Source organism: Eupeodes corollae, chromosome 2, assembly GCF_945859685.1.
Source record: "Eupeodes corollae chromosome 2, idEupCoro1.1, whole genome shotgun sequence".
In the NCBI taxonomy this organism is placed as follows: Eukaryota; Metazoa; Arthropoda; class Insecta; order Diptera; family Syrphidae; genus Eupeodes; species Eupeodes corollae.
In genome coordinates, this window is record NC_079148.1 from 10,972,359 (window position 1) to 10,996,453 (window position 24,095).

The 24,095-nt window shown below is 30.4% G+C and overlaps 1 protein-coding gene and 1 long non-coding RNA gene across 2 annotated transcripts; both read left to right on the forward strand.

The window, feature by feature from the left end:
• Positions 1–3,016: 3,016 nt before the first annotated feature.
• LOC129944674 (uncharacterized) lies at positions 3,017–7,417 on the forward strand. Its single transcript, XM_056054277.1, has 2 exons — positions 3,017–3,748; positions 6,621–7,417. The coding sequence occupies exons 1-2, from the start codon at positions 3,586–3,588 to the stop codon at positions 7,241–7,243; spliced, it is 786 nt and encodes a 261-aa protein (XP_055910252.1). The 5' UTR covers positions 3,017–3,585; the 3' UTR covers positions 7,244–7,417.
• Positions 7,418–21,214: 13,797 nt separating this feature from the next.
• On the forward strand, positions 21,215–21,837 carry LOC129946858 (uncharacterized). The gene is made up of 2 exons (XR_008781654.1): positions 21,215–21,500; positions 21,566–21,837. It is a non-coding gene; the product is annotated as an uncharacterized LOC129946858 (long non-coding RNA).
• The last annotated feature ends 2,258 nt before the right edge of the window (positions 21,838–24,095 follow it).

Genomic DNA, 24,095 nt, shown 5'->3' on the forward strand with positions numbered 1-24,095 from the left:
GTGTGTATAGATTTTCTATGAAACACATTTGTTAAAAATACGAACAAAATGTTTAAAGTATGTAGTTTTGGTAAGGTTTTCATAAAATGAATGCTTAACAACTTCTCTGATTTTGATTAAATCGAATTTTTCATCTTGATTTTACACTTAACCACATTAACTGCTTCACAATGCACAGGTTTTTGAAATAATCAATGATTTCACCAGATTTCTCTTTTCTCAAAGCCCTAAAAGAAAATAATGCCTGCAAAAGTATGAAATGGTTAAAGTACTCGTATAAATATCAAAATGAATTGATGCATACAAAATCTCTACATGTAAATGGCATTCTCCTTCAAATTCCTTTCTGGCGGCTTCCAAACCGCAAACAAAAATGTACTTTCTTCAAATTACACGAGCAATGTATATGTTGGTAGTATCGCAACTTCACATCAGGCTACATCCAGACAACTTGAATCAAGCATTTGCACATTATAATCGTATTGAACTTATCAAGTAAATAATGCAACACAAACAACGGCAACAACAAAAAAGAAAATCCAAGGGCAAATAATGAAAATAAAAAATCTGGTAATTTTTTTTTTTTTTGTAATGCATGGCGCACCATGCCTGCACGATTTCGATGACCTTGACATACTTTTAATTATGATCATTACCATGAGTCATTTAAATTGAACAGACATTGCAGTTGCAGTCGTCTCTGATTGCATTGAAAATTTGTATGAAAGGGTTTCCTTATTTGTTTTTGTTTTATTTGTTTTTCGTTTTTTGTTTTATTAATTCGTAAACAAAAATATTTATTATTTGAAATATAATTTTGAATATTATGGTTTAATAACATACCGATTGTCGGTTCATTGTGTTCTGACCCAAAAAAGTAATAATGCAGTGTCTCTTATGGTGCACTCACATTATGGTCGGTGCTGCAGTTGAACATTGAAGATAATGATAATGAAGGGCTTTTTTCTGTTGAGAATTTTAAAGTTAGGTTTTTTGTGTTCGTTTCGTTTTAAATTAATTTATTAACAATTTCGCTTAAACAATAATATTCAATCTGAAGTTGTAATTTGAAAACTAACATTGTTTTGTGTGTGCGCTTGTGTTGTCACCATATTAACCATACGAAATTAACCTAAACAAAACCCATATGCTTCTTTATTTGTTTATAATTTCATTTAACTAAATATTATTCACCATAATAATTACTACATACTTTTGCAATAATTATACCATAAATGAACGGGAACGCTCTAATGTTTTATAAATACAAATATAATAATATTGTGTTCGAAAAAAAAATATTTCAAGTCCCTATAACTGATAGAACAAAAAATAAAAAATAAAACTTATAATTTTCTTTTTTTTAATCAAACTAAGACATCCTATTATTATTATTTAATTGTTATTTTATCATATTAAATAGATAAATGTAAAAATTGTATAAATTCAAAGTGAAACTAAATATTACAAAATATTTAACTAATACAAAAATACAAAAACATTAAAACTGCAAATTTGAAAAATAGTAAAAAAGAAAACTTATAATAGCATTTCATTCTAAGAACAACAAATCCATTTAAACAAACAAAAATAAAATAAAATCCATTATTAAGTAAGAAGAAATAAATAAAAATAAAAACTATAAAAAAGAAGTTCTACAAGTATAAGACAAAACAAAATAAAACGAATCAACAATTTATAGAAAATAAAAAAGAAAACAATTAGTTTGTTATATTCAAGAAGAATTCATATAAAACTATTTATTTATTAATCATTTTTTTTCTATAAATAGTAGATACTTATATTAAACTATTATAAATATTATTTTAAATTTTCGTTTGTATTTAAATATTCTTTTCTTATTTAAACAAATTAATTAAAAAAAAAATAAAACAAAAAACAAACAACTATTCGTACATAGTACATAAAAAGAATACCTTTTTAGAGAATATATATATATATATACATGTATATATACATAAAATATTTTCGTAAATAAAAAGAAAATTATTGAGTTATTAAAGAAAATATAAAACAAAAAAAAATCGTAAAAATTGTGTGTATTCTTGTGTTTTCACCATCGCAAATAATAATTCTTTTTTTTTTGTCAATTTCTAAATAATTCTATACACACTACTTTACCATCTTTCACTACAAAGCATACAAAAATATACTCTAAATGTTTTTTGTTGTGTTTTTGTAATCCTTGGAGGGATTCTAAGGAAGGAAATATATTTAAAAAAAAAAAAGCTTTGGGGGCCTGAAGTTTATCCATCTATTCATCTTGCAGGATATTTTTACATACAAATAGAAAATATGAGATTAATTATTATATTTTTTTATTTATTAATATTAATCTCAAATAACAGTATTAATATATAATTGCGTGCACACTCGGCAATAAAACCAAAAAGAGAGGATGATTTTAAACAACTTTATTATAAGTTTTTTTTTTTGTGTCTAGTAGTCGGAATGAAGCATTTATATTTTTAAGAACTTAAATTGGAACTTATTGTTTTTTTTATTATTATTATTGATATAGAGTATTTGTCCCAATCGAGAATAGGCAGGGCTTGAAAACCACCTTCTATCACTTGCTACCACCACCATCGATACAAACCACCTCTATCTCTCTTGTATTTCTTTCACTCTTAAACAAATTAAAAACAAAAAAAATATTTACACCTCCTTAATTATATATATGTATGTGAGGATAAAAGGTGTAAAAAAAAATAGTGTATTGTGTGTGTATTTTTAAAACCTAGTTAACCAAATTTCCAGGCTGTTCACCCAAGAAACTGTTTTCATGCCAGCTCTGCGGTAAGGTACTGTGTTCGAAAGCTTCACTTAAACGTCATATCGCCGATAAGCATGCAGAACGTCAGGAGGAATACCGTTGTGTTATATGTGAAAGGGTCTACTGTTCTCGAAATTCCTTGATGACGCACATTTACACCTACCATAAGTCGCGACCTGGCGAATTGGAAATGAAAGATATTAAATTCTTTTAGGAGGTGCTTGCACTTGCCAACCATCAAGTGCTGCCTCCATTCGTATACTATTAAAATACATCAAAAGACAACAAAAATCAAAAAATGACAATCAAAAGACATAAAATCAACAAAAAAGCAAAAACCATGAATATAAATAAATCATATAAGAGAAGTGAATGAACAAAATATTAAAATATTGTGTGAAAAAATGCAAATATTTTTCATGCAAAAGAAAAACAATTATAAAATTTAATAAAAAATACAACGACAAATAATAATAAATATCTTTTCGAATTATGACAAGCAATGCCATATACACAATATTAGTATTAGAACAGAAAATTAAATCAAAACAAAAAGAAATACTAATAATATTTAAACAATAAAACAGAAAAACAAAAACTATCTTTAGTAGTGATATAATCCGTAATCGTATCGTTAACATTGATGTGAATATTAAACTACACTACCTGTGGACAATCGCCTTCTATACATATTTTACATACATTTTTTAGTACTATCTACCTTCGAATTGTAGTCAATTTATATACATTTATATACATTATGTGCGATATAAGGCATCAACCGCCGTATGCTGCTGCACCGTCTACGCCTACGCCTCTACCTCCATCACTCCGTTCAACACAGGAGCTTCAAAAACAAAACAAAAAACACAACCAGTGCCATCTACTCTGCCTACAATCTACCTTCATCCTCAAAGAAAAGAGAGACGAGTCCTTTTAACGTTCGCCAAGGTTAGAATAAAATCTTAAATATCAAAAAAAAAATCAAAACTCTCCTTCTACAAGACAAATTTTAAAAAAACTTTTAAAAAACAAACAAGTTTTATATCCTGTTTTCTAAAAACAAAAAGCTCTCAAATCTACTACATACTTTTGGGGAGCTTTCTCTCTCGCTGTCTCTCTCTCTCTCATCTGCTGTAAATTATGATATCTCTCTCTGTATATTATCTCTCACTCACTCTCTATCTAAGTGATTATACCTCTCTGTCTCTCTCTCATTAGAAATTTGTATATTATATTCTTTCATTGAGAAAAATTTATAAGACTAAGCTTAGTTTAGATTGCATCAAATTAATATAAATATCACTTTCTAAAATTATTGCCTTATTTTACTCTATAATCTACTCTTCTTGTATTTATAAAAATCAAAAAGGATTGAAGAAATATATATTCATTATTCACTCTAAAACATACGGACAACATTTTATTTACTTTTAATTACATAAAATAGTAGGCCGCCTATATTATATATCCACTCTTTCTTCTTCTAAATTTTGTTTTTCTTTGGAAATTTGTTTGTCTCAATATAGGAACAATTATCTCTTCCTTTTCTCATAATTATTGTTCACAAAAGCTTCATCTGCTGTTGCTGGAAACTTTTAGAACTATCCAAAAAAATATTATTGATTGGTCTTCCTTCCTCTTTCTAAAAATATCAATAAACAAATTATTGTAAAATAAACTTATTTAACAAATCTCATCTATTTCATCTTTTTAAGTTGTAGTGATCTTCTTTTTTTTAATTTTGTTTAAAATTTATCTCAATTTATTTAGTACTAAAGTGATGTACATACAAATTCTGTACTAAAAGCTTTTTTTCTTCTAAATAAAAAAGAAGCTTTTAATTTGTTTGAGCTAAAACAGGTGTTTTAGAACAAAAATTAAATGCAATTTCAATTAGTACACAATTTTAGTACTTAAGTTCTTAATTTTTCTCATTTCAAAAATTCAAAACAAAAAATAAATATTAAATTTAAGTAGAAATAAATTTAGAAACAAATTTACCAAATTTTTTATCTCAAGTAGATTTATTTCATTGCTTTTAAGAATTAAATTTTAATTTAATTAATTTATTAATTAAAAAAGACGTTTATAAAGAAAATAACCTCATAAAATCTAATTACTACAATTTATTTTGTATATTTATGCTATTACAATTATAAATTGAAAGCTCAAATTAAATTTAAAAAACAAAAACTATAAATTACTTCTAAAGAAATGCATCTTCCGACAACTATTTTTTATTCTCTAAAAATTACTATTTTTTTTTTAAATTTTAAGTTAAATTTCAATTTTGTTTCTATTTTTTGTGAAAGTTAATTTTAGTATTCTATACTTTTTTTCTATTATTTAAAAAAAAAAATATTTTTGAATGCCGTTCTCATGATGTGTGCTTTTTTAAAGTTTTTTTTTTCATTTTCAACTTTTGTTTAGTATATAAATAAAACTGCTTTATCATATTTGTATTTTCTATAGCTTTTAGCTTAAATCAATATCGTACTAGATTTGTTGTTTTGTGTAAAAAAAAAAAGTACACAAGTCTTCACTTTGATTTTCCATCTAAACTATATTCATAGAAGTTATGCATTTTGGGCTTTTGAGGAATCTTGTCTTATAGGTTCTTAAAGTAATAAGCATGCTACAAGGATTCATATAGAATACAAAAAATACTCTTCTTTCATTGCATTGGAGTTTGGTGAAATAGTTTTTTTTTTTTTAATTTCATTTTTGTGTTACGTTTTTTTTAATTAATTTATAAATTTATTCAATGCAGGAGGATACAACTTCAACGGAAATTGTGAATAATAAAGCTTTTTTAGGATCGCATGAAAAATTCTGTAGCTTCCGGTTTTTACAATTATGGCGGACAATTCAAATCCCTTGGACATAAACACGCGTTCTTTTTTTTTGTTCTAAAAGCTTCAATATGTTTAGAACCTCGTTAGTGGCTTATTATAATTTAGTTTAATGATTTTGTGCTTTAAAAATGCAAAAATAAAACAAAAATATTTTTCAAAAATCCGAGTTCTTACGCGAGCTTTTAGCCTTTTAGAAAAAAGCAAAAACTACATTCCTAAGCATTTAACTCAGCTTTAATTTATCTCAAATTCTCCTCATTCACTTTTATCTTGCTATATGCTTGAATGCTTGTATAATTTATGTCATCATTCATCGCAATAAAAATTTAAACAATTTAATAAAAATATATGTGTAAAAAACCATCGCCATTTTCTTTCCATTGAAGTTGCATCCTTTTATCATGTGAGTAACAACAAATTTCATAATAATCTACTAGTTTGTGTTTTGTGTGCAGCTTTTTTGTCTTGTGTAACTGTAAATATTGGAAAATATATATAACTATCAAAATAATAAAAAATAAATAAATTTATAAGAAAAATGCTTTAATTTTAAAACATTACTTCGAGTACCTTTATATTTTTTTTTTCATTTTCCAAAAAATAAAAAAGTAATGTTTCAAAATTGAAGGATTTTCATATTTTTTTAAAAATTTAAATTTTACAAAATTGGATTGAAAACAAAAACTTACAATATTTTTTTGGTTTTCTGTTTTTTCTTGTATATTTTTTCGGTACACGAATTTGTAATGTGTTACTCTACCTACCTTCTACTACAACCGCCACCACCAACCACCTTTACCTACAACCATCTTCTTCTCCACCTAAAAAAAAAAATATACCTGCACACAAAACAAAATGTTTCGAAAATAAAAAAAAAAAATCGTAACACTTAATAAAAAAAAAAATATTTATATATAAACATGAAATTCTAAAATAAAAAACAAAACCCAAAAACCACCCACCAGGCCCCCAAAATGCTGCTGTCTCAGTCGCTAATGCGCAACTAGCCCAAACACCACTGTCAACATCGTCATCGTCGACAAATTCTACCTCATCCCCTTCGCCGATCTCACTGACATCACCGAACTCTTCGCTGGCGTCTGGCGGTCTCCTCGGCGCCATGCACCATCACCATCATCACCACTCATCGCCGCCGCCATCAACGCAATCGCCACACCACGGAATGGGTGGTGTTGATCAAAAGCCCCAACTGCCACTGCGCATGCCTCCACCCACTAGTGGTGGCATAAACGAGCCCCAGGAATGTCCATACTGCCGACGCACCTTTTCCTGCTATTACTCGCTAAAACGTCACTTCCAGGACAAGCACGAGCAATCGGACACCCTCTATGTTTGTGAGTTCTGCCATCGGCGCTATCGCACAAAAAATTCCCTCACAACGCACAAGAGTCTACAGCATCGCGGATCCAGCGGCATGCTAAAGCGCCTCCTCAAGACATCGGCGATCAAAAATGTCCTTGTGCCACACCATCATCATCATCATCACTCGATGACAGGACATCCCAGGGCAACAAGCTTGTTTGACTTCACCAGCGAGTTGGGACAGCCGCCGCCAGGCATCCAATAGGACTTAAGATGGAATGCGATTTTTTAGAGAAATACAATTTGAGAAAAAAAAAACTTTTATTTCCCTTAAATCCTTAATTTCTTTTGTTTGTTTATGCAAAAAAAAAACACTAAATAAATTTGTTTAAGTTTATATTTTTTGTTTATAAAATTTGGCGAACGTGCAATATTTCATGAGAAGAGTTTCTTTTTAATATTTTTATTTTTTAATTTTATTTTATTATTTTTTTTTTTACATAAAGTTATAGATTTTAAGAATAAGTGTTGTAAATAATTATGAATATTTGTTTGTTTTAGTTAAAACTTAGAATAAGTTTAAAAAATATTATATTAACAAAACAAAAAATACAAATAAATATTCTTATCAAAACTAGTTTTAAATATTAGAATTAAATAAATATTTTTTTTTATTATTTTATTTTATTTTATTGTTTAATTAATTTTTTTGAAAATCTCCGTTTTAATGATGGAAGTTTTTTCATTTGGAAGAGAAAGAAGGACTTATTGTACAGTTGTCAAATGCGTTTTTTACGTTTTGTAATTAATTAATGGAAAACAAAAATGCCTATAATATTTTATCTTTATCCTTATATTAAAAAATTATTGTGTTTTGTTTTAAGTTTTTAAATCAATCTTAAGTGAAAATTTTTTAAAAATTTTTGGTTAACAAAATTTCTCTAAAAAATAATATTCCAGCGGAAAAGGTAACAAAAAATAAATAATTAATTATCAAAAGGTTTCACCTTGAAAAAAAAAATAATTATATATATATTAATAATAAATTTAATCATAAAATTATATACTTTTAAATATATATAAAAAAATAAGAAACAAAAAAAAACTATTTGTAAATGTTATATCAAGGAACAAAAAATAAACAATTATATATATATATATATATATTTCAGGGATAGCACACATATATATATAAAGATATATATTTATCATCCTTTGAGTGTAAAATATTTAAATATTAGATAAAAATTAACAAAAAAGAAAAACAAAACTCAGTGATTTTTCACCCGTGAAGTACAAATGACAAAAAAACAATGGAAGAAACATAAGAAAATCTTTTTTGAAAATAATTATTTAAAAAAACAAAACAAAAAATTAAATATATATTATAACCTTCATATCTTCAATATGAAAACATGAATTTTTCTACGTCTTAAAATAAATTTTTAAAAAATCATATAGAAGGACATTTTTAACAATTTAAAAATAAATAAAAAAACAAAAGAAGAAGAAAACATGTAAAACATATTGTTATTCGCACATATCCAGGCTCTCAGGTGTTTAATTATTTGTTTAAGATAAAAATTTTATTTTTTAAAACTAAAATTTATATAAAACAATAAACCGGATTAAAAAATGTTATTAAATAAAAATAAATAAACAACAAAATTCGGATGCTCCATCATATCAAAAAGAAAATAAAACAAACAAAATATAAACAATTTTTAAGTTTAAAAATAAGGATAATTAAAATATGTGTAGTATTATGGTGTGCCATTTAAACATTGAAAAATAATCAAGTAAAATGCATATAAATAATTAATGCAAAGGTTTTTTATCATAAGAGTTTTAAATGAAATTCAAGACAAAAATCTAACAATGAAACTTATCTAATTGCACGATGACAGATAGGCTTAAGAAAAGTCCTTATGTTGGGCGCCAGTCATGTGAAATCATTTGTCCTGCCAAATCTCAATGAATTCATTATTTGTTGTTAAACCTTTGCATTAATATGTATTTAGGATTAAGTTTTGTAAATACAAACAGAAATAAAAATATATAATAATTTAATATTTTGATTTAACTTTTTTCTCCAACTGTGATCATTTCGAAGCAACAAAATTCTAGTTTGGCTGTTATTTAATTTAATTTTATTTATTATTTTTTCTTTGTCATTACTTTTTCATAAGTAAAAATATAACATAATTTCTTTTATTAAGGAAAAAAAATTATTCAAAATTGTGGTTCGAAAAATTCCAAATTGTTTATCTTTTAATTATTTTTTTCATAATTTTTGTTTTAGCAATTTTTTTTTGTTGAATATTTGAGTTAAATTCGCTGAAATTATCTAAGTTGGAGCGCGTGTTGGAACTCATATCAGATTATATTTATAAACAAACAGAAAATAGAAACTTCAAGCCGTTATACTTCACTCAAGTCGTGCCAATTTTTAATACAAATACTTTGTTTCAATTTTTAATAAATAAAATACATAGTTATTTTTCAATGAAATAGTTTTTTTAATAAATAAATAAATAACACAAAACAAACAAAAAATAGAAAAAGTAACAAGTTTATATTTTTATCAAAATACAAATAAAAAAAGGACCACACAACAAAAAAAAGTCTCAGGTTGTAATTTTAAGAACAAAACAAAACAAAATATAAAATTAAAAATAAAAATAACCATTAACTTAAACTAAATTAAATAAAATAAGATAAATATCCACTCTTGTCCATCTATCCATATTTATATATAAATAAAAAAAAAAAATAAAACATAGGTACATCTATTTACAACTGTGGACTACTTTTTTGAAAACAATTTTATCGACGTAGTTAAATATAAAAGTTAAAAAAAAAAAACAAAATATTTTACCATTAATTAAAAAACAAAAAGAAACAAAAAACAAATAATTTATTAATGAAGATCAGGAAATATAACTTCTATTCGTACTTCGAACAATAAAATTAAAAAAAATATGAAATTGTAAAATAAAATTCACACTGAAATAAAAAAAAAACAAAGGAAAACAAAAATCTTTTAATTAAATTAAGGCATATCAAAAACTAATTACATACAAAACAAATCAATGTTAATGCATAGGTAAAGTAAAAAATTAGTCAAAATTATAAATTATAAATATAAAACAAAATATAACATTTTGGAAAAATACTCGTCGTCGTCTTTTTTTCGGAATTTAAAACAAAATCTGTGATTTAATAAAAAAGAAAAAGATATATATTTAAAATTAAAAAAAAAATACAAACAATTATTAGTAAAAAAAATGTATCTTAAAAAATAAAAAAACTTTCAACTTAATCAAATTTAAGCTGTATTTCTTATCTTCGATATTTTTCGGTTAAAACATGTGCCAATAAAAATAATTAATTTTCTTTTTAAATATATCATTCTTCCCTCTGGAACGAAAAACAAAAAAAAAAACAGTGTGAACTATTTACAGACTTTTTTTCAGAAATGTCAGTTGCCAAACAATTTTTATGTATATTAATCTATAAATAATTTTTTTTATAGAACCAGTATTACAGAAATAAATAAATATTAAAACAAAACAAAAAAATAAGCTTCTAAACTTTTTATCTTCAAAGTCCGAATTTATAATCGTAGATGTAAAATTAAATAATAAATTTAAAAAAAAATATTAAAACAAAACAAAAAACATACAAACAAAATTCTTTGATTGAATCATTCATGTGTAAATGTAATTAATATACCAACTAAGAATATAAGAAGCATTTTATGTAAAAAGTACTTATTCACTATAATTAAAAAACAAATTATTAAATATTTCTGTTTCTTATAATTATTTTAATTCAAATTCAAAAAAAAAAGTTAAAAACAAAAAAAATAAAATAGACGCACAATGAAAGTAACAATTATTTTTTTGTTTTAAGAAAAAGTGTTATCACAAATTTGTATAACTTTGCCATTAACATAAAAATAAAACAAACAAAAATAAATATATATATTTTTTAACTTAACAAAAGTATAAAAATTACGTTTGAAATAAGGGTAGATACAGAAATCCATTCTCTTTCTGATTGAAAAACAAAAATAAAATAACTTAATGTAACTGATTTATCTTTTTTATTTTATTTTTTTTAACAAGGTGCTTGTAAAATATGTAAAATTTACATAAATGATGAAAAGATATAAAATTAATGGGTAAGATACAAACAGCTGATTTTGAAAGTTGATCAATGTTAATGTTTTATTTTACTTTGATTAACGAATGAAGGCAAGACTTTAAGACATTTAGGGATTCAATTGCTTTTAAAATAATGTGAACGAAGCTTAAAGTCCATTTATTTGCAGGATCGAAGGTTTGACTTTTATTAGGTTTGAGGTTTTTACTTCATTTAGAGTTGGTTGAAATACAGTTGAGATTATAAAAGTTAAAAAAATAGTCTAAAATAGATTTTCGATCAAACACATCCATGTTTTTTTAAACATATTCGATTTGGATCCATTTTTTCAGTGCGATCAATTCGGCTAAACCTCAATTTGATTTAAAAAAGCTTTCCAAAGAGTCTTAAAACTTTTTAATTCAATACATTATCTGTCAGAAATAAACATATCTACAATATACTTCAGTATAATACAAAAAAAAATCTACTTCGATCGAATCAATCCATGTTTTTTTTGTAATAAATTTTAATTTGAATCCACTTTCTGAGTGCGATCGAGTAGTTTAATTCACAATTCGACTCGAAAAGATTTATACAGAGTCCAAGCTAGTTTAAAGCCTTTTAAAAACTATGGATCCACTAAAATTTTATATCAAAGAAGGTTTAAAAATGTATCTCTGGTAGGGTATTTAATAAATTTTCTTCCAGAAATAAAGAAAACTTAATTTTAGAATAATATAATACAATAAAAGAGTCAAAGCCAGCTTAAAGCTTTCTAAAAACCATGGATTAACTCCTTTTTGATCTCAAAAAGTTATAAAAAGTAGGATACTCAACAAATGTTCTTTTAGTGATTTTTTTTTTATCTGAAAGTAAAATCTCCAAATTTTACAAACACACTGTTAAAGGAAGAAAAATATATTAAATTTAAATAAATTACAACTTTATACAAGAAAAAATGAGTAAAAAAATACAAAACAAAAACCAGCTGCCTTCTTGACAGTACAACATAAAACTAATTCTTAAAATAGATGTATTTTTAATTTTGATCAATTTAATTTATCACTTTTTGATGTGGTGATTAACTATGAGAATATAATATTTGATTAGTTTTATTTTTGGTAATTTTTTTTAAACATTGCTCGCATTTTGTATTTAATAAAACTTTTTTTTATAAAATACAAAAATAAAGCTCAACTCAGGTACAAAATAAATAATAAAACAAATTGAAACAAGGACAAATTTTAAATAAAATAACAGAATACAAAAAAATCAACAAACAACAACAAGTACCTCACGAAATCAGGATGTCAATTTTTATTTTTAACTTTTACAAAAAAATTCAATTTGGAAAAATAAATTTAAAACAAAAAAATATTCAAATCGTTTGATTTGTATCTTGTGTAAATAGTAAAAAAAAGTCTTTTAAAATTGAAAACTTTTAAAAGGACAAAATAAAAAATTAAAAACAAAAATTGAAGGCAGTATTTTTTTTTGTATAGAAAATAAATAAAACAAAAAAAGAATATTAACTGCAGATATTGAGGTTACAATTAATAAAATTTTAAATTATTAACAAAACAAGTTATGTATTTAAAAAAAAATGTAATAAAGAGAAATAAGTAAATAGATTTAAAAAAAAAACTGGAAATAATTATTTTACAGAATGTGAATGCAGCTCATTACAAAACAAACAAACAAAACAACATTACATTTATATTTAATAAATATTGTAAACGATTATGACATAGTCAATAAATTTTAATAAAACAAAAACAGAATAAAAACTAATATTTAAAATATATTATAAACAAAACTAAAAAGAAAATAAAAACCCAATGAGAGGAAAAATAAATAATATCTTTCAATTAAAGACGTGTTGTTTTTTTTTCAATTTGTATAGGAACAACCTTGCAATGGCTTAAGTGTTGCAAATCATGGTGGGCAATTTGAGTTTTGAAAAGAAGTTTAAGGATCTTCAAAACCTAAGCACCTTTGACAAATTTTCCAGAATTAAAAAACGGCCTTAGTGGAAAATTGAGAAGATCATAATTTTAAAAAGAACAGACGTTAGTACGAACGATGTTGTATAGCTCAAGACCACTAAAGACAGCTGTACTAGAAACCAAAGTAAATAGGAGCTATTCTAAATAAAATTTTCTATTTTTCAACCAATTATAGGGAGAACTTTCCAAACAATATTGTAAAGCAATTAGGGTTTTCCATTAAAGGCGGGTTGATTTTAAGATTGAATAAAACTAGTTGTTTATAAGATATTAAAAAGGTTTTATCTTGAAATTTGAGAGTAACTTAAATCAATGTGTGAAATATATTCGTTTAAATGGCCGCCGCCGAGGCTTTACTGGGTGACGCGCTTTTGAAAGGTCCGGGTTTTGGATGATTTTGGCTCATTAAACAGGCTGAATTTGACCGATGGCATCGATTTTGTTGTCTGAGGCTTGCGACTTTTTCGCATAGATCCAAGATTTAAGAAATCCCCACAAAAAAAGTCTAAAGAGGTGAAATCACACGATCTTGATGGAAAATTTACGTCTTGTGAGCAACGCGTATTTGACAACCTCGAACACTGAGCCAGTGGGCTCGACTTTTTCCACTAAAAGTTAAATAAACAACTTTGAAGTAAAGTAAAATAAAGTTTTTTCATTTGAATGTGTTGTTTGGCATTGTAACTCACCATGATAATTTGCCTTTAATAATTAATTCAAAGAAAATATTTGACGGAAAGGCAAAGGAAACAATATGGCCGCCATGAGTTGCCACAATCAACCAGACCCTACTGGAAGACCCTTTGCATATATCGTACTAATGCTTAATGTGATGCCAGAAGCCGTCTGTGCCATGTAAAAGGACAGTTTTTCTTCTAGATTTTAGTATTAAACCGATTTTTCATAATTACAGCACTGCTGCAACTTCAGAATATTAATTTAATTTATTTGTACATCCTAAAGAAAGGACAACTAATCAAAAACATTCCTCTTTTTTCATACCTAACGGGTCACTGGTGAAAGTTCTCTTGGATAATAATATAGGGTTTTTAAATAAAAGATTTATTTTGAATAGCCCTTTGTTTTTGTAGCTGTCACTTTGGAAGCTGTCATCGTTGGACATTTGACATAAAAAAGTACGACACTACCAAAATTGAAAGGATGCACATTTCAACGAAGTATTAGACATTGGGCAGGTTCAGGCGACACAAAGGACTTGAAAGTAAGGTAAGTCTGATTGACCAGCTGCCAAAAAATTGCCTGGAAAGTTATCCAAGAAAAATCTAGCTAACTATCAAGTCAAGTCTACTCATGTCAAAATGACAGGTGATAATGTTTTTTCATTCAACTGAAAGCAGAACTTTATTAGTCTATGATTTATTTATTTTCTACTTACTTACTTAAGGTGGCGCTACAGTCCTGTGTGAACTAGGGCCTTACCCAACAAACTTCTCCATCTAGCTCGGTCCCTAGCTAGATATCTCCAGTTTCGCGCTCCAAGTTGGGTGAGGTCACCTTCTACTTGTGCGCGCCACCTGATACACGGTCTTCCTCTACTGCGCTGTCCTGTGGGTGCAGATTCGAAGACTTTCCGGGTCGGAGCATTGGTTTCCATGCGCTCTACGTGACCTAGCCATCTTAGTCGTTGGACTTTTACTCTTCTTGCTAAGTCTACGGTGCTGTACAGCCCGTGCAGTTCGTCGTTCCATCTTCTCCTCCACTCCCCTTCGATGCATACGGGACCGTAGATCACACGAAGAACTTTTCTCTCGAAGCGACCCAAGGTGCTTTCATCCGCTTTTGTCATAGTCCATGCTTCTGCACCGTATAGCAGGACGGGGATGATAAGGGTCTTATATAGCAACACTTTGGTCCCTCGAGAGAGGACATTACCACTCAATTGCTCTCTTAGTCCAAAGAAACAGCGGTTAGCAAGAGTTATTCTGCGTTTGATCTCAGCGCTGGTGTTGTTTTCTGCGTTTACAGCGGAGCCTAGGTAGACGAAGTCCTTGACTACCTCAAAGTTACGTCTGTCGATTGTGACGTTTTGACCAAAACGTCGGTGTTGTATGTCCTTTCTAGACGACAGCATGTACTTTGTTTTGCCCTCATTAACTGTTAAACCCATTTTCGCCACCTCTGCCTCAATACTCACAAAAGCCCCATTGACATCACGCTGAGTTCTTCCGATTATGTCAATGTCATCGGACAGACTTTTGAAAGATAGTGCCTCTAGTGTTGACGTGTGAGCTCTGCACTATTCTTTCAAGCACGATGTTAAAAAAATCGCATGACAGCGCATCACCTTGTCTAAAACCTTTTTTGACATCAAAAGGTTCTGTTAAGTTGTTTCCAACCTTTATGGAGCAGCGTGAATTCTCCATGGTCATCCTGCACAAACGGATGAGTTTGGCAGGGATGCCAAAACTAGACATGGCTCTATACAGCTCGTCCCTGTAGATGCTGTCATATGCGGCCTTGAAATCGATGAAAAGATGGTGGGTGTCGATTTGGTGTTCTTGAGTTTTTTCCAGGATCTGCCGTAATGTGAATATTTGATCAACTGTGGACTTTCCTGCTCTAAAACCACACTGATAAGGACCTATCAGTTTGTTGACGATGGGCTTTAGACGTTCACATATTACGGCAGAGAAGATTTTATAGGCGATGTTAAGTAGACTTATTCCTCTATAGTTGGTGCAGTTTAGAGGGTCTCCTTTTTTTCAGGATCGGGCAAACAATACTGAGGTTCGGTTCCATTCATCGGGCATGTTTTCTTCCGACCATATCTTACAGATAAGTTGGTGCATACTCCTAACCAGCTTATCCCCAGCTGCTTTAAAGAGCTCGGCATTCAAGCCATCTGCTCCACCGGCTTTATTAGACTTCAACTTAGATATGGCAATCTTTACTTCGTCTATGTCAAGGACGGGATTGTTTGCTTTCGTCCTCTATATCGAATGGGTCATCCTGCCTGACAGCGGAATTCAGTTCTTTATCGCCGTTATACAGTCTGCAGAAGTGGTCCTTCTATATCCTCAGCATTGACTGCGGTTCCAATTCGTCGAAGAAGTGATCTCAATTGTCTATCGTGTGATTTAACATTTTCTTTGGGACAAATTATTGTAATTGGATGCATTGAAAATATCTGTCATTGGATATTTATTTCTTGATTGGAATCAAGCATTTGAAGTTGTTGCTATCATTTAAATCAATTCGCAAAATGTTTTAAATGTATATTTGACGGTGTTTTCTTTTGATTTGAACTGAAAATTATATACTGATCGATTGGAATTCTCACAAATAATTTTTATTGAGAAAATTAAAAAGTTTATTAGAAATTATTTTTCGCTAAAAATATATGTATGTTTCTATTTTTCGTCCATTCATTCATTTTTTTAAACAGCTGATCCTCTTATGCTCAAAAGTGAAACAAAAAGTTCCTCTGATTTCAATTTCACCCATTTCCAGTGTCCAATTTTTGTCAAAAAAAATCAATTAGGCGCCATGGCGCGCCAGTTATTGCTATCATTGAAATTTTTAATCGATATTTGACGGTTGTTCCCTTTGATTAGAAATGAAAATTATATACTGATGGATCGGAAATCACATAAAGATATTTTTTGAAAAAAAAGGGTAATTACGCATTTATTTTTTTAAATGTATTTTTCTCTTTTTCCGGAAGGAAATTCATGTTCCTGAATAGCTGATACTTGTATGTTCAAAAGTGAAACGAATCGTTCTACTGATTTGTGTTCCAATTTCACACAATTTCAATGACAGATTTCTGTCAGTAAAAATTTTTCGGTGGCTTTCAATCAAGAAATTTTTTTCAATGACACACATTTTTAATTAAAGCTATAAACGACCTGCCAAAAAAATTTCAATATTTATTTTCAATGATGAAAACCAATGACAGCTATAAGTGACGCATTAGGGATTTTTTTACAATGACAAAAATTTTCAATGAAACGACCAATCAAAAAATTTACAATGATTCCTTGTTCAGAAATATGAAATCAACAATTTTGATTGAAAATTTAAAAATTAACTAAAAAAAAGTAATAAATTATTGGAAAAAAACAATTTAGACATAACAATTTTCATTTAAATCTCGGAACAAAATGTTCCAACGATGAAAACCAAGGTACCGACCCCAAAGATTTCGAGGACAAACACAGCATAATGTTTGAATTGATCATGGGGCATTTCATGAAAAGGATGTAGTGCTGAAACGTTATTGAATTGGCCGCCATTTGGCTCATATTGTTTTCAATTGTTTATAGAATAAAATAAATTGACAGTAGAGGGAGCCGAATGTCAATTTTGGCATTTCTGCAATAGGGAAAATGTCAAAAAAACACTCTGATTCCGTCGCAGTTATCCACCGGATTCAGTAGTCAGAATGATTTTCTTTACCTTATTTTCATTCGAACAGTCAAGTGACTCTGCTATTATATTTCTCCCTTAAATTGTAAATTGGGTGGCCCAACAGTCCTTAGAGAACTAGGGCTTAGTGACTTACAACTCTCAACCATTCCTGTATGCGACCATCACTCCACGCCTACTACACTATTTCTTTCTTATTTTTTTTTAAATTGCCCTTTTGTTTTGAAATCTATTTATTAGAGCTGAGCTTCAATTCAATTCAATTTTTAGAAACGGAAAATTTCAATTATGACTATCGTTTTTTTTTTTTGATAATCTTTAAACCAACTCAACGATAAGCTTACAGAGCATTTGTTATACGTGTTATGTATTTTTTATTCGAAGGTCTATGGTCGAATATTAATAAAACCAATTGTTTGATTAGGGAATACGAAACGAATCTTTTTCTACTCGCCTCGAATTTATTAGTTTCCAAATTCGAAACAGGACCTAAATTATGCTTCCATGAATTCTGAATAATTGATAGCTAGTTTAGAGCCCGTTCACACGATCACGAATCGGTGGTTTTGCCGTATCGTCAATTAAACCGTATAAGCCAGTGTCAATATAATTTAAATGAGTATATTCAGACGATACGGCATTTAACTGTATACGGTACAATTACCGATTAGGTCGATTTTGTCATTCGTTGTTGTCCCTGCAAATCGTTTTCGGTCGTACGGTAAAAAAACCGATTAGACTTATCGTGGCAATGTATTTATAGACAGTGCGTTCATACGATTTGATATTTTGACCAATAGTGCGTCATTTTTCGTCGTAGTGGGTCGTCGGTGTAGGGTTGAGTACGGTGTACGGTAAAATTAACGTATCGTCTAATCACTTCAACCGAAAGACACCGAATCGAGAAAATATCTGATACGGTGAAAATATCGAATCGTGTGAACGGGCTCTTAAAAGCATTTTTTGTTGTAATTTAAAACGCATTGTTTTAACAAGTTGACAATTATAATCAACGCGTCAAGATTTTAAACGATTTAGTAAATTTTCAAAGCCATTTACAGCAATTTAATAAACTTTAAAGATGAATTACCTAATTTTCAACAACAACTTACTATCTCTTAACAATTTGCTAAAGTTAAAATCACTGAATTGTAACTTTAAGCAATTTGCAAAATCAATATTATATCTGTCCAATTAGGTATTTATATAAGAGCAGTGGATGGAATGGTCCAGTCTACAGTTGGAAATTCCAATAAATAGGTCCGTTTAAGCGTTTTTGCTTTGTTTATTATATCATTTGAAATTCACTTTCGATTTTAAAAATAAAATACTTAACTTCACTTTTGCCGATAATAACCATTCCATAACCAAGATTGGTAAACCATTTATCTAATGTAATAAACATCAAATTGATTATAGAATCCGATAATTGGGCTGCTGTTGCGAGCCCCTGACTGCTAAAATTCCTCAAAATATATCGATCGAGGTTAAAGAGCTGGCACGCTTGCGACGCTCGGCTAAGCTCGCCGCCATGGGGGGGATCTTGCTCTTACCTCGACCAGAGCCAGCAACAAAAACATAAAACGTGCCTACAAAAATGACAACACAAATACCACCACCACACAAATATATACCCGCTTATTTGGTATCACTGGTCTTCACTCACTTGACTTGACCGCAGATGTCATGCGGCTCGTCCACGCCCTCCCTTCCGTGGGTCCGTTCAACATCCTCGTCGGACCACCCTGTGACTATACCCTTCTCTATTTAATCATCAGCCCATGTCTCCTCTTGGTTCCGGTTCACCTCTTCCCACCCCCTGAAACTTTTATCTTACCACATCATGTCTTCAGTTCAACTCAAGGAAAAACATAAATTGGCGTGATGCACATTTTTTATTAAATAATGATATTGATAATAAAAAAACAAATATCTATTAATAAATAAATTTAAAAAAAATATAAATAAATGACAAACAAAAAAAACTCTGAGACGGATGCCAACCAAAATGAATCAAATCCAATTTGATTTTATAGATCCTGAACTAATTAAATTTTAATTACTGGGTTAAGCACAACAAGAAAAATCTAAAATGTTTAAACTAATAAATAAATAAATAAATAAATAAATAAATACATAAAATAATAAATAAATAATACATAAATTATACAAAAAATGAAAAATAAATAAATAATAAATTAAATCAAAGTAATAAATAAGCAAAATCAATAACACAAAGAAAACAAATATGAAGATTAAACTTCACTTGGATTTCAATTTAAAATTTTTCAATTTACCAACACTTAAACTAAAATAACCTATTCCTTCTTCTTTTTTTTTTTTAGATTTTGTTTTATAATTTTTTTTTGTTTTGTTTTTGTATTTTATTGTTTTTTTTCTTTTTGTTCAGTTTTTCTTTTTTTTTTTATTTTATTTCAATTTCAAAAAAACCAGTAGTCGGGTTCGATCCCGTCGCCAAAAATTATTAATTACTTTTTGTGTGGGTGTACTACTTTTTTTGGACACCACTGTAAATTAACTTTTGCCTAAGGCCAACTCGGTTCACTCCCTAACAGCCCTACCCTAATCGAGCTCGGTTAAAGTAGCCTACTGTCGGAACTTTAATTCTACCTCAACGGCAACGCGACTACGCGACAGTGTACGACCCGACCCAGTGTACCTCTTTTACTTTTTGTTTTTTGTAAATTATTTTATAGAGTTAATTAACTTCTTCACATGAAATGAATCAATAACAAAACTACAAATAATTAATTACAAATCACGCCAAAAAATGATAAATATTAAAATTATAAATTTCTGCTTCTTGCTGAATTCAAATATTTTTCTCCTCCTGTGCCTATGTTATATTAAAGACTTTTACATAATATGTAAGATCGTATTTAATTTTTATTCTTACAGACTCTTGTGCGGCCTCTTTGTTTGGCTTGACCGTTTTGACCGCTGCCTACCGATCAACGGTTATGCTACGGTGACTAGCCTTGCCTACTTCGCGAGTCTCGGGCCTTTAAATTTCCCGAACTAAATTTTTCGATTTATGTTTCTTTAAATTTATCTTCTGTTTTATCCTCTAGATTCTACCATCCACCGCCTGGACCCTGTCCGTCAATTCGGAGCTCGAGTAGGGATCTTTGCAAGCTAGTTATATACATATATCGCACTTATTGCACTATTTAAACTAATATAGGTATAAAACTGGTTCGACTTACCGCCGTATCTTTTATTCTGTTACTTCCGTATTATGTATAGCTGGGCTACTGGCTACTTCACCGTATATTGGAATTTATATATATTTATTTTATTTTATATACCACCATATATGTTCTTATATGAACTTTACTTTATTTTTAATTTCTTTTAATTTTAAGCCACTCGATTAAAAGATGCCGCACTTCTTCACTTTTACTTTCTTTTTGCCGTCGTCGTCAGTGGCTTCCAACTTTGCTACCTATTCGGGAAAGCTTTGAATTTTTCTCAGTTTTCTTTTCTTCTCTCACCCTACTCTAAACTCCTGGAGAAAGCTGGCTCCTTTCTCCGAACTACTCTCCTAAATTTCTCAGAGCTACTCAAGAATCGTTTCCCTTTTGGCCTCGTGCCAGCCCTGACTTTTCGCCTCACCTTCTCCTGTGGTGAATCTAGCCCTTCGCGCATTCCAGAATGGCCTTCCAATAGAACTCACTTCTGTCCTGTCAGTTTCGTCGCAGCTTGTCGTCGTTTGTTGTTATTTACTTGAGTTACATTTTTCGTTCGCCTTCTCGTCTCCAGTATCCTTAACGTAGATTTTCGTCTTAAATGTTATTTGTTTGTAGTTTTATCGTATCTGTTCTTTGGTGTTCTGTCGGTTTGTCTGTTTGTTCCTTTCAGGATATTATGTTTGGTTGCTGGGATATTTGCCATCATCATTCCTCTTGCTGTGGATTGTGACAGCTTGTTGATGTCGGGCACCGGGTGTTTCGGAACGTATTTAATTTATAATTTTCTGTTAATGTAATTTATTGTTATAATTTATTTTTATTTTTGCGTAGCAATGCCTATATCCGAGATCGCAACAAAACACCTGGGTGGCGGAGTAGTTTAGCTCGACGCGGGACAGGTGGCAACGATCTCGGCTTCGGACGTGGGGAAGAAACCCACCCATACAGCCGGGCAATAGGGCGTATGCCTTATCCTTGACCTAGTCAACAACTTTAGGAATCGCTCACGATGTTCCCACTCCTAGACAACTGTATCCACTGGAATCAAATATCTTGCTCATTTATTTACTTTTGAAACTACTAAATATATTTGTTTGTCCGTTTTTGTTTTTTTTTTTTTTTATTTTATAGAACATAGGTAGGTACAGACTATCAAGACACGATAAAAATTCATCATACGAAGACACGGCAATAAATAATAACACTCAAGCAAACACGAACGTAAGTATAATAACAAGTTAAATCTAATATTGCACGAAGTGAGGTTGGTTTTACATGATGATCAGGTAACTAAGCTAATATTGCACTAGGGAAGGTTGATTTTAGATGATAACCAGGTAACATTGTGAGATATAACAACGGATAGTCAAGCTAATATTGCACTAGAGGTTCATAGCTATAACTACATCTTAAAGCAGGTACTCGTATCACAGATTTATTGTTTTAGGTCTTTCGTGTGGAAAACTCCTATCCTTTTCCCAGACAAGTTTTCAATTTCATACATATTTTTCCCTACGCTTTGAACTATCCGGCATTTTATAAATTTCGGGCAAAGTTTTGCCGATAGATACTTAGATGAATCGCTTAGTACGAAATTCCGTCGATATACTTCCTGCCCGGGTGAAAAATGGACATTCCGGGTTCGAGTGTTATACGATTTGGCTGCCTTTTCATTTGCTTTACTCAGATTAAGTCTTATTCGTTCTCTAATGCATTGGAGACGTTGCTGATGCGGTAGTATATGCATTTCTCCGTCGCTTAAAGAGTTTAGCTGTCGGTTTAACTCATAATGGTTTCCATGGGTCATCATGTTAATACCAAATAGCGCGAAATACGGCGTTACTCCAATCGATGAATGCACTGAGCTTCTGAGAGCGCAAGCAATGTCGCTCAGGTGCGAATCCCACTCACGCTGGTCGTCTTTTAAATATGACCGTATAGCCGCTAAAAGTGTCCGGTTTACGCGTTCGGAAGCGTTGGATTGCGGAGAATAATTTGCAGTTTTGAAATGTCGTACTCCGTATCCGGCTAGAAAGTTTTGGAATTCCTTCGCACTAAATTGCTTTCCGTTGTCAGAGTGAATGACTTGGGGCACACCAAACGCATTAAAAATTTCGTTTTTCAAAAACTTAACTACGCTCATACAATTCGCTGAACGCAATGGCTTCAAAAATACATACTTTGATAGATGGTCCAACGCTACAAAAACATACGCATTTCCGCTTTTCGACCTCGGGTACGGACCTAAAAAGTCAATATAAATCTTCTGAAAAGGGATGTCGGCTACGTAACTGCTGCTTATAGGTGGGCGTAAAATTTGGTTTGAGGGCTTACTTTGCTTACACACGTCACACTGTGAGATATAAGTTTTTATCTGTATAGTCATGTTTGGCCAGTAGAAAAACTGCCTGATTCGGTGCAGTGTTTTTGCGATACCGCCGTGAGCTGCCCGCGGAGGCTCATGTGCTACTTTAATAGCCTTCCCAGATAAACCTGATGGTAGCCATAACAGCCAGTTATGATCAACCATAACTCCATCGTTGTCGGTTGGTAACGCGCGCTTATATACGAAGTTATCTTCGACTTTTAAATCCGGCAGTTGATTGGTGTTGTCTTCGATTGTTTTAATCAAATTCTGGTATTCTTCAGAACAAAACTCTTCCGAATCGAGATCTACCATCGGTTCTACATCCGTCAACTCCATGCTTTCAATATATGCCCGAGAAAGTGTGTCTGGCACGACGTTCAAAGATCCCTTCCGGTGTTCTATATCGAAGGTAAATGCCTGGAGGTCTAGACTCCACCTAGCCAACCGGCCACTGAGGTCCTTCATCGTCATCAACCACTTGAGACTCGAGTGGTCGGTGATGATTGTAAAGTCCATCCCCTCAATATAAGGACGAAACTTCTTCACTGCGGAAACGGCTGCCATGCATTCCTTCTCGGTCACACTATAATTCTTTTGACACGCATTCAACTTTTGCGAGTGGTAACCCAAAGGACATTCCTCACCATCATCGTTCTTTTGGAACAGGACTGCACCGATCCCCGTGTCTGACGCGTCACATTGTACATAAAATCTTCGCGAGAAGTCCGGTCGTGACAACACTGGTGCTGAAGTTAAGGCTTCCTTCAACGCTTTAAAAGATGTCATCGCTTCTTCAGTCATTTGGAACTTTCCTTTTTTCTTCTTGAGCGTATCGGTCAGAGGTGCGGTCAAGGTGGAAAAATTTCGGATAAACCGTCTATACCACCCCGCTAAACCTAGTAGCCGCCGGACCTGCCTCGGATTCTTCGGTTCGGGAAAATCCTTTACCGCCTCCACCTTAGCTGGATCCGTCTTCACCTTTCCACCACCAAC

Coding starts and splice junctions, on each gene's coding strand:
- LOC129944674 (XM_056054277.1), top strand. CDS start 3,586: ATGCTGCTGCACCGTCTACGCCTACGCCTCTACCTCCATCACTCCGTT. Junction 3,749..6,620: donor TCCTTTTAACGTTCGCCAAG/GTTAGAATAAAA, acceptor ACCACCCACCAG/GCCCCCAAAATGCTGCTGTC.